Source organism: Canis lupus, chromosome 7, assembly GCF_003254725.2.
Source record: "Canis lupus dingo isolate Sandy chromosome 7, ASM325472v2, whole genome shotgun sequence".
Classification (NCBI taxonomy): domain Eukaryota; kingdom Metazoa; phylum Chordata; class Mammalia; order Carnivora; family Canidae; genus Canis; species Canis lupus.
The window spans coordinates 24386807-24398866 of NC_064249.1; the positions used below are offsets into that span (position 1 = coordinate 24386807).

At 36.6% G+C, this 12060-nt stretch overlaps 1 protein-coding gene across 10 annotated transcripts in view; it reads right to left on the reverse strand.

Moving 5' to 3' along the window:
- The window catches only part of RABGAP1L (RAB GTPase activating protein 1 like), a 729489-nt gene that overhangs the window by 282255 nt on the left and 435174 nt on the right, over nucleotides 1-12060 (reverse strand). Inside the window, exon 1 of one of the 10 annotated variants that reach the window (XM_035718832.2) lies at nucleotides 2857-2961. The exons of the other annotated variants lie outside the window; for them this stretch is intronic. Within the exon in view, the coding sequence (XP_035574725.1) occupies nucleotides 2857-2877 (21 nt within the window). The 5' untranslated portion in view covers nucleotides 2878-2961. Of the gene's footprint in view, nucleotides 1-2856; nucleotides 2962-12060 lie in introns of those variants that run through there. 10 annotated transcript variants of the gene reach the window in all.

The window sequence follows — 12060 nt, forward strand, 5'->3', positions numbered from 1 at the left end:
CTGGGTGGCTCAGTGGTTTAGCGCCTACCTTCAGCCCAGGGTGTGATCTTGGAGTCCCGGGATCGAGTCCCACATCAGGCTTCCTGCATGGAGCCTGCTTCTCCCTCTGTCTGGGTCTCTGCTTCTCTCTCTCTCTCTCTCTCTCTCTCTCTCTCTCTATATATATATATATATATATATATATATATATATCTCATGAACAAATAAATAAAATCTTTAAAAAAATGCCTGTAGTTTTGATTTGCATTTCCATGAATGCTAACAATGTAGAGCGTATTATCATGTGCTTTTAGGCAATTGATACACTCTTCTGTGACTGTCTCTTCAAGCTCTTGCCCATTTGTTTAATTAGGGGGTTTGTCTTATTAGTGTTGGTTCTTGGGAGTTCTTGATACATTCTGTTTACAAGTTCACTGTCAGACCTATGTGTTGTCAATAGTTTCTCCCTGTCTATGCCCTGCCCTTCTTAATGGTGTCTTTTGAAGTATTATTGTTCTCTTTTAACCTTCTTCTGCTAATGATGAAATTATCACACTCTCTCCTAATGAGAGAAAAATTTGATCATGGAAAAATTATCTAATGAATCTGAGAGGAGCTTTTTCTTCATTATCACCAATTTCCAGAGCTCTGCCTAATTTTAAAAATTGAAAGATGCATTAGCATCCTTTTACTTATTTAATTTTCTTAGATTTATACAGTTTATAGTTCTGATTGCTTAATTTGTACTTTTACCCAGACCTCACCATGAGTGTGTGTATTAGGGGTTAGAAGAAGGGTTATAGACAGAGAGAATAGAAGAGGAATAAAAAAGGAAGAAAGAGGCAAAAGGTTCTAATACTATCCCAATTTAAAGCATTCCCAATAGTGCTCTGTCATTTCCCTTTTCAAGAACAAGGAACTTGTTCTTGGGATTTGTTGATGAGAGAGCATGTTACATGAATGATGAATATATTTTCAAGACTTCCTCTTCCCCATAAAAGATATCAGTTAAGGAGTCTTTAAAATTGTGTATCTCTAAAAGTCGTCATGCTTCATTAACCCTGACATCATTTTAACAAATGTTTGATCTATTTACAGAAGCATGTTTAACATTTATTGAGAAGTATGCTGTTTATATGATCATATATGTTACAAGAGAAGTCCAACAGAAAATTAAAGTCCATGATCTATCATAGAGAAGGTAGGAATTCAGTGACTCCAGAGACTATTCTCTAATTAGAGAGCTACGGATAAAAGGGAAAATCCATAATGCAATGATCTTACTTTCTTTTGTTGTATGGTTTTGAGTTAGGTTAGAAGCAAAAATGACTTTTCAGAGGCCACCTCCTAAATTGCTTTTATAATTCACAATTTAAAAAACAATGTTCTAGGGGTACCTGGGGGGCTCAATTTGGTCATGATCTCGGGATCCTAGGATCGAGCCTCACATTGGGCTCCTGGCTGAGTGGGGTATCTGCTTCTCCCTCTCCCTTTCCCTCTGCCCTCCCCTCACTTGTGCTTGCTCTAATAAAATCTTTAATTAAAAATAAAATTAAAAAATCAAAAACAGTGTTCTAGCAAGTTCTTTCTCTTGGAGTTCTCCCAAGCACTGTTTAGCATTAGTCTAACTAAGCCTTCCCTAACTGAGGTGAACTGAATCCTGTCTCTCTATTCAAAACTTGCCCCTCTTTGCACTCAACTTCTCCCCATTCCTTGCTTTAATTGCATCTCTGGCCAGATGCCTGCTCAGTATGACTTTTAAAAACCATCTGGGTACCACTTCTATAATGGAGGAGTGGCTCCTACTGGACCAACCTTCTCTCTGTCAACAAATTTAAACTGTATCTGGGCAAATACATAAAAGAGACAAAGATGAGCTAAACAAAAGCAGTCAGAAACTGGAGGGGAGAATGACACAGATTGGGTAACAGAAAGTGAAAGTGGAAATTCTGGGAAAAAGAGACTAACGAGAGAAGCCTTTACTATACTACACTTACTGTAAAATTACAATATTCAAGATAGGATAAAACTGATACAAGGACAAATGATCAGTAAACAATAAAAAGTCTAGAAGTATAAGCACATTTATAAAGTCATTTGATTTCAACAAAGTTACCAAGATAATACAATGAGGAAAATAGTTTATATATGTAAACATGTAAGTATATGAAAATAGTTTCAATGAATTGCTCAAAAAGTTAGAAATCCATATGGGGAAAATAAATGAACCTTGATCCCTACCTCACTTCAAACACAGAAATTAATTTCAGGCCTATTTCAATTCTAAACATAAAACTAAAACTATAAGGCTACTCAATGAAAACAGTATCTTTGTAACTTGGTGAAGGCAAAGGTTTCTTAGCTAGGACACAGAAGCACTAACTATAAAAAATAAACTGATACAGTATACATTATCAAATTTAAAAAGCCTTCAATGATGAATGATATATAAATAAATAAATAGGAAATAATAGATAAAGAAGGAAATAAATAGATAAACCACAGACTGGGAAAATATTTGCAAACATATCTGGAAAAAGTTCTGCATCATATACATAAAGGACCCCTACAATTCAATGTCAAACAACTCAATTTTAAAAACAAAAGATTTGAAGAGACAATTCACAAAGGGTTATCTATGAATGGTCTATAAGAACATGGCCAAGTGTTCAACATCATTAGTCAACAAGTTAAAATGAAATTAGAGCCACAGTGAGATATTACTACATAGCCACCAGAAACTAAAATGAAAGACTGATATACCAAATGCTAGTATCCCTGGATTCTCAAACATTGTTAGTAGGAGTGTAAAACAGTAAAACTACTTTGTTTTACAAAGAATTTGACAGTTTTCTAGAAAACTAAACATACACTTACCCTATAACTCAGCAATTCCATATCTGTATATTCACCCAAGAGAAATGAATGCAAATGTATACAAGAAAGATTGATATAGGGCTAAGACATTTCTAGCAGCTTTATTTATAATAGCCCCAAACTGTAAGCAGCCTCAGATATCCCTTATCAGGAAAGTGTATAAAAAACTGTGTTCTATTCATACAATGAAGCACTCCTCAGCAACAAAAAGTAATGAGTTATGAACACGTGTAACATGGAAGAATCTGAGAACTATTATGCTGTGTGAACTACATCTTACAGAAAAATAATTTTCCTCCACAGGTCAGCAAACATAAAGCTCTACAAGTCCAAGCAATATAGGGCTAAAAAAAAATCAAAGATTGCTTCAAGGGGAAGGGTCAGGGATTAACCGTGAAGACATGTGGGAAATTCTATGTCTTGGATTGCACAAGTGTATGCATTTATCAAAATTAATGAAATGGCACTCCTGATATTTGTGCACTTCACTGAAAGTAAATTGTAACTACAAAAGAAAACTGTTAGCAAATACTGAGCTCTAGCTAATAATATGCATGTTGCACTATTAGGCATAAGGTATAAAGACACACAAAGGCAATTTACTTTGATGTGCCTTAAAATATTAAAATGGATTAATTGAATAGAAGGTAGATGGATTAATATGTAAGTGACAAAGAAAATGTAACAAAATTTTAATTGTAAAACCTAGGTGATAGGTTGATGGATGTTTCCTATATAGTTCTTTGTACTTTTCTATATATTTGAAATTTTTCATAACAGTTTGGGGAAAAAATCTGAGGTTGCACTCTGTCTTTTCTTCTGCTCTGAACTATAGGCTACTTTTCTGGTTGGGTTCCCAAGAGTACTCCATATTTTCATTCAGCAAGTCAGTATTTACTGAGCATCTATTATATAATCAAACACTGTGCTTAGTGAGTTGGATGTGGTGACGAAAAGACATGGTCCGTGCACCTCAGCTCAGTCTTGTAGAAGAATTCGGCATGTGCAGTGAAAAAGGGCACCTTAAGAGGAGTGCTGATAGACAGATGAAAGCTCAGAGGGAAAGGGTGAGTAAGTGTAAGTGTCATAGTGTCAGAGGTAGAGTTAAAGGCAAGGAAGACATCACAGACAAGGTGATGTCTTAATCTTAAAAAAAAAGAAAAGAAAAAAGAGAAAAAAAAGGCAGGACCAAAATTGCTACAAACCTGGCCTCATATTCTTGAAGGAAGAATATGGAGATTCTTGAGGCATGCTGCAGGGGAAAGGCATGTACAAAGGCATAAGAGAGCTGGACCTCTTTATTATGTGAGGGACACTGTACTAAAAGCTTTTGTATGTTCTCAATCCTCACAAAGCTTATGAGATGAGAAAAGTGAGGTTTAGAGAAGATAATTAACTTGGACAAGACAAAAGCTAGAGCCAGGATTTGAACCAAATCTGTTGAAATGCAGACATAACCCTTAAATATAGATGTACCCTTAATATCTGTATTATATCACTGCTATAGACTGTGTTCTTCCCAAAATCTTTATGCTGAAACCCAACCTAAAATGTGATGGTATTGGGACATGGGGCCATTAGGAGGTGATTAGGTCAGGAGGATAGAGCTCTCATGAATGGAATTAGTGTCCTTATGAAAGAGATTCCAGATGAAAGACCTTAATGTGAAACAGGAAACCATCATGATCCTAAAGAACACAGGCAGAAACCTCTTTGGCGGGATGCCTGGATGGCTCAGCGGTTTGGCGCCTGCCTTTGGCCCACGGCATGATCCTGGAGACCCGGGATCGAGTCCCATGTCAGGCTCCCTGCATGGAGCCTGCTTCTCTCTCTCTGTCTCTTTCTCTGCCTGTGTCTCTGCCTCTCTCTATCTCTCATTAATAAATAAATAAAATCTTAAAAAAAAAAAGAAAGAAAGAAACCTCTTTGGCCTTGGCCACAGCAAGTTCTTACTAGACACATAAATAACCACAGGCAAGGGAAACAAAAGCATTCATCTGCTACAGAATGGAAGCAGATATTTGCAAATGACATGTCTGATAAAGGGTTAGTATCCAAATTCTACATTCTACAAAAACTTATCAAACTCAACACCCCAAAACACAAATAACTCAGTTAAGAAATGGGCAGAAGACATGATAGACACTTTTTAAAAGAAGACATCCAGATGGCTAACAGACACATGAAAGATGCTCAGCATCACAAATCATCAGGGAAATACAAATCAAAACCATGATGAGATACCACCCTACATCTGTCAGAATGGCTAAAATCAACAACATAAGAAACCATGGATATTGACCAGGATGCAGTATTTCTTGCACTGTTGGTGGGAATGCAAATCAGTGCAGCCAATCTGGAGAACAGTATGGAGGTTCCTCAAAAAGCTAAAAATGGAACTACCCTATAATCCAGCAATTGCACTACTACATATTTACTCAAAGGATACAAAAGTACAGATTTAAAAGGATACATGCACCCCAATTTTTATAGCAGCATTATCAACAATAGCCAAACTACAGAGAAAAAGCCCAAATGTCCATGTCCATTGATTGATGAATGGCTAAAGATGTGGTATATATATATATATATATATATATGGTGTATATATATATATACACACACACACACACACACACAATGGAATATTAGTCATCAAAAAATGAAATTTTGTTATTTGCAATGACATGGATAGACCTAGAGTGTATTATGCTAAGCAAAATAAATCAGTCAGAGAAAGACAAATACCATAAGATTTCATTCATATATGGAATTTATGTAAGAAAACAGATAAACATATGGGAAGGAGGAAAGAAAAAAAGGGAGCAAGAGAAACAAGCCATAAAAGACTCTTAATGATAGGGAACAAATTGAAGGTTGATGGAGGGAGGGAGTGGTAGATGGGCCAGGTGGGTGATGTGTAGTAAGGAGGGCACTTGTTATGATGGGCACTGGGTGTTGTTATGCAAGTGGTAATCACCGAATTCTACTCCAGAAACCAATATTGCCTGTAGGTTAACTACATAAAACTTAAATTAAACCAAAGAGAGAGATCCCAGAGTGTTCCTTGCCTCTTCTGCCATATGAGGACACAGTGAGAAGATGGCCTTCTATCAACCAGGAAGCAAGCCCACAACACACTGAATCTGCCAGCACCCTGACCTTGAACTTCTCAGCCTCAAGAACTATGAGAAACAAATTGTTTAAGCTACCCAGTGAATGCTATTTTTTGTTATAGCAGCCTGACGAGACTAAGAAAATCACTTAGACTCACTCTGGGCAGAATTAGAATTATTCTTTTTAGACATTTATGTATTTGGGTCCACAAAGGATAGGAGGGCCTATCTCCTGATTTGCCATGGGGCTCAATAGAGATGGGGGTAAGACTCCATAGTCTCAAGAGAAATGACAATTCTTAATGACAATGCGTAATCTTTTTCAATCCATGATTTCTGGGATTAGGGAAGAACTTTTCATTTCTTTATGTGATATATTTATTAACATGCTAACTATAGGCTAAAACTTAGATATTAAAAAATACATTTGTAAGGCTTAATCTAGTTGGTGGTAACATTTACCTATAAATATAAGTTCTTCTTTATCACATAAATATGGAAAACACGTGATTTTCTTTAAGCAAGTTACTGTTATCCATTGATATGGACGCTAACTTTGAAAATAATTTTCCACAGGGTAGTAAGACTTTCTTTACCAACCCAAAACAGACAGTAACCACTACTGCTCTTGAATTACCTTAAAATCATTAGGGAAAATTTTTAGTCTTACAGCTAAATTATATCTAACAACTGATCTACAATTCTCTTTCTCCCCAAACACACAAACCTTTACTAGGTTGATGCAGAAAACACGGAATATTTCTCTTTTGTCTCAGGAATAGGCAACATATACTACTATTTCATCAGACAAGCACACTTACAGATAAAGAAGAAGGAAGCTCAGATTTACAGGAAAAATGAAAAGGAAAACAGAAGATGTTCTCTAAGAAGACAGAGAATTTGCTCCGTGGGCATACAAGAAAGGATCAAACATCTAAAACAGATCCCTATTTAGCTCTTGGCACTGCTAAAGCAACTGATACATTTGCTGAATTATTGGCTACTGATAGACAAGCTGTTTCATCTATTACCTATAATGAGCTTCTGCCAACATGAGATCAAAACAAACAAACGAATCAGCTCTTAGATTGTTCTTGGTACCAGCTCTTAAATAAGTATGTCAGGGAAACAACCAAGTATAAAATATGTGGAAATAAATTTATTTACCAACTAAAAAGAGATCTGTTCTCACACAATCTAAGAGACAAAAAGAGACATCAAGGAAAGACTATTTTTAAGTAATGTCACAGTAAGCTAAATAAAAAGAGATCACAGAGTGACGAGAATCATAAGATACCTGACTATCTAAAAGAAATTAGGGTAACATTTAAAGCAAAGATTATTTAATATAATACTTAAGAATGCAAGTAGTTTTTCAAAGAATCATTTAGCATTAATTTCTCTGTTAAACAGCTACTAACATTTATTTGTTAATATTTGTTACCCATTGTTCTAGGTATTTATATGTATGAATTTATTTAATCTTTACAACAACTTTGAGTTAAGTACCATTAATATACCCATTTGATAGGGACACCTGGGTGGCTCAGTGGTTGAGCATCTGCCTTTGGCTCAGGTTGTGATCCTGGGGTCATGGGATTGAGTCCTGCATCAGGTTCCCCCCCAGGGAGCCTGCTTTTCCCTCTGCATATGTTTCTGCCTCTCTCTGTGTCCCTCATGAATAAGGAAATAAGAACTTTAAAAAAACACCCATTTTATACAAGAAGAAACTGAGGCACAAAGAAGCTAAATAATAAGGTTCAAGGTCACCTAGTTAGCAAGGACCAGGCCAGAATTCAAACTCAGGCAGCCCAGCTCCAGAGCTCAAGGTCTTGGCTACTATTACTATATAGACTCAAGATATTAATGATTGTTGACATATGTGGCAGAGTTCAGGTGAGCAACCACAAAAACTTAATGATAAAACATAAATTCTTCTTTTTGTGATGTATTAAATACATAATCATAAACTAATCATAGAGATGGCTTTACTGAAAGAATGTAGAGAAACATTAATCATAAAGTTTTGGAGAGTCCCTGACTCTAGTGGAGGCAGACTGAATTTGAGAAGAGCACCTTGAATTTTTCAAAGATACCAGTAGTAGTGTATTTCCTAAGTTGTTGATGCAAGGATATTACTTTTGTTATTTTAAAAAATCATAAATTATGTTTTCTCATTTGAATGAATATTTCATAATCTAAAAAATTCTAAATTAAAAAAATTGCTACTAATTTCCCATTCAATGATTAGTGAGAAGATTTCAATTTAGGTGACATTTCTAGAATATGAATATGAAAGACACAGATCAAGGCTTCACTGAAATTTAGCATAGGTAATTAAAATAGTGAAGTAGATAACCAATGAAAACTACTGTTCTTGGAGATAATTCTACATAAGTACAGTAAATTCTCATTCCTTACAGGAGTTATGCTCTATAAGATTATTATCATTGCTGAATTCAAGCAAATACTGAATTGCTGCTACTAGGTGATAGAGAGGGTTAGGCTTCTGGGAGTCCCTGGTCACAATGTTTTGGGCAATTGATCAATGATAACTTTGTTTTATATGTGTTTCTATTAAAGGCACCTTATTTAATATTTATTGTTCATTACTTAATATTGGAATCAGGAACATCACTATAACAAAACAAAGCTTATCTAACACACATTTTTTTCTGTGAGGCACATTATGTAAAGTATGTAGCACAGCCATCTTATGCTTAACAATACTAGACAGTGTTCAGCATTATGCTTGATGGCCATTTTAAACAGCAAAATCACCAACATGAAAATCACAAAAAAACACAAAAATGTAGCACTAAATAACGGCAAAAAAGAACACTTGTTTATAGAATGAGAGTTGCAACAAGAAGGCAGAGCATTACCTGGTTTCACCTGAACTTGGAATGTATATATCAAATGACTCAAGTTTTTCCATATAGTGGACAGGCACATCAGCCAATGTTTTTGTGATCAAAAAAAAGAGTAATGATGTGGAGGTTATGAATAAATCTTAGTGAGTAGGCAAATTTGCAAATATGGAATCTATGAATAATGGAGATCTACTCTGTGTACATGTATCCTCTTGGATAAACATCTATATCTAACTATATCCATCTTCTTTTTTTATTATTTTCTAGAGAGAGGTGGGGGTTGGGGCAAAGGGAGAAGGAAAGAATCTCAAGCAGACTCCTCACTGAGTACAGAGCCCAACACAGGGTGAAATCTCACAACCCTGAGATCATGACTATACTGAAATCAAGAGCAGACACTTAACAGACTGAGCCACCCAGGCACCCCTATCTAAATATCTTCTTAGGAATATATAAATATATCTTTGGAAACACACATATACCCATATCCAGAATTAAGCTGAAATCATTTATACTTCTGAATTAGCCTACAAAAGCAAATCAATACAAAGCATTTTTAATTAATAAAATCAAAATTGTTACTGATTAATAATAAATTATTAGGGCTTTAAAATTTTTAAAAAATTTATTCATAAGAGACACACAGAGAGGGGATCCCTGGGTGGCTCAGTGGTTTAGCGCCTGCCTTTGGCCCGGGGCGTGATCCTGGAGTCCCGGGATCGAGTCCCACATCAGGCTCCTGGCATGAAGCCTGCTTCTCCCTCCTCCTGTGTCTCTGCCTCTCTCTCATAAATAAATAAATAAATAAATAAATAAATAAATAAATAAATAAATCTTTAAAAAAAGAGAGAGACACACACACAGAGAGAAAGGCAGAGACACTGGCAGAGGAAGAAGCAGTCTCCTTGCAGGGAACCTGATGTGAGACTTGATCCCAGGACCCCAGGATCATGACCTGAGCCAAAGGCAGATGCTCAACCACTGAGCCACCCAAGTGTCTCAGTTCTGTTTTGTTTAGTTTTGTTTTTTAAATCAAGAGAACATAAGCAAAGAGAGAAGCAGAGAGACAAGCAGAGGGAGAGGGAGAAGCAGACCCCCTGCTGAGCAGGAGCCTGATGCAGGGCTTAATCCTGGGACCTCAAGATCATGACCTGAGTTGAACATAGACGCTTACTGACTGAGCCACCCAGGTGCCCAAATTATTAGTTTTAAGGAAGGCCATAAACATTAGAAATATCAAGTAAATGAAAAAGTAATGTAGATTTAGTCCCATACTATGATTTAAAGTTTTAAGCCCCCCTCCCCCCAAATAAGTTTTAAGATTTGGTAATAAATCAATAGTTTTCTAAAAAAAATTTAGCACCAAATATTCCTCTTCCTCCAAGCCTTTAGAATCATTATGAATGACATATATTCCTATTCTTTTAGAATTCAGCACAGATAGTCCACAGTGATCAACAGTTCATTTACCAGTATTTTCTTTGAAACTGGGCATGTGTTTTTCTCATAAAAACAATATGGTTAGGATAGCCTGTACTGGGCATATCACCTTGTTTGGGAAGACATTCCCTGGTTCCAGGCTTCACATGTACTTCTTCGTAGGTATATGTGTCATCTGGCACCTGGTCAACCCCACCGTTACTCATATTCTTTGTAGGAGAGAACAGGGGTCCTTGGTCCTTCTTTTACAGTATGAGAGAGGTGCATGCAGACCATCTCCCTATGATAGTCATCTTGTGGGACTGACACTCACTACTGAAGTTGACCTTGCTCTGTCTTTTTTCCTATGAGAGTAAAGCATTGTTCCAACCAGTGCCTATATGAGTTGTGTCTCTCTTAGGAATCCCAACACTTGCAAACTATGCATTGGGTTGACATCCCAGGACCACTGTTCTTAGCGGTAGCTAACACTTTTTAAACTTGTAGTCTGGGATGCCTGTGTGGCTCAGGGGTTTAGTGCCTGTTTTCGGCCCAGGGTATGATCCTGGAGTTCTGGGATCGAGTCCTGAATCAGGCTCCTTGCATGGGACCTCCTTCTCCCTCTGCCTGTGCCTCTCTCTCTCTCTCGTGTGTCTCTCATGAATGAATAAATAAAACCTTTCAAAATAAATAAACTTGTAGTGTAAGAGAAAGAAGAGAGTCAAAAATGGTTCCAGCTATCTAGCCTGAGCAATAGGAAGAATGGAGTTACTATTAAATAAGATGATAGAGTATTTAATGATTTGGAATATGTTTGTTTTCTGATAAGATCATTTACAACATAGTAATGCAAATGAAATCTTGACTGAAATGAGTTTAGGAAATGGAGGAGAGGAACTGGTTACAGCAAGTATAGACAAATGTTTTGCGGACCTCTATGATAAAGAAGAACAGATTATCTTCATCTATAACACAATATGCATCCTCTGTAACAGCAGGAAAAATAGCAAAAAAATTATTACAATCAGCTTTTCCAGTGTTCTGGAAACTGGCCTAAGGTTTGCAGCAGTCCGAGGAACATTTATTACAGAAAAACAACTGAATCTCTGTAAGAATTGGGAATTTTGTGGCATTTTTAACTTCTCATAGTTTTTTTTTTTTTTTAACTTCTCATAGTTCTATACATTTCTCTACATCTCCATGATAACCTTGAAAACTAACACTTTGCATTTGCAGTGAAAACAAGCAGCCTGGGCAACTATCAGGAGGAGCAAAATAGGCTAGAGCTCCAGCAAAACATCACTTGCAGAGAATTACCATTATATATGATGGATGCCCAGACCACCTGCAAGCTAACTCAGTGTGAAAAGCCTTTTCCCCAGGGCATTTGTCAAAAACAATTACAAGCGATTGTTCAATTTTATGACTGCTTTGCGATGGTAGATAAAAGTTGGAGCAGACAATAGACCTACCAAAATGCTTAAAAAGAAAAGCTAAAGAATGAGATATCCATAAGGGCTCTGAAAAACTCAGACATATTTCTGAGAATCTAGAGGTCCATGCCCATGTGCAAGGCTGTACAGATGCCCAAAGCTTTAGGTAAGCTCAGAAAAGGGATGAGAAGGTCTAAACTCTCATTTCTGGCTGACATTGAGGCTCTGCATAAGCAGGAAATGAAGGTAAGATAGAGTTGTCACCTGGTTAGCTGAGTAATGAAAGTATGCCCAAACACATACACAGAGCCCCTTGGTAAACAGTGGGAAAGTTGGGAATCCCTGGGTGGCTCAGCGGTTTAG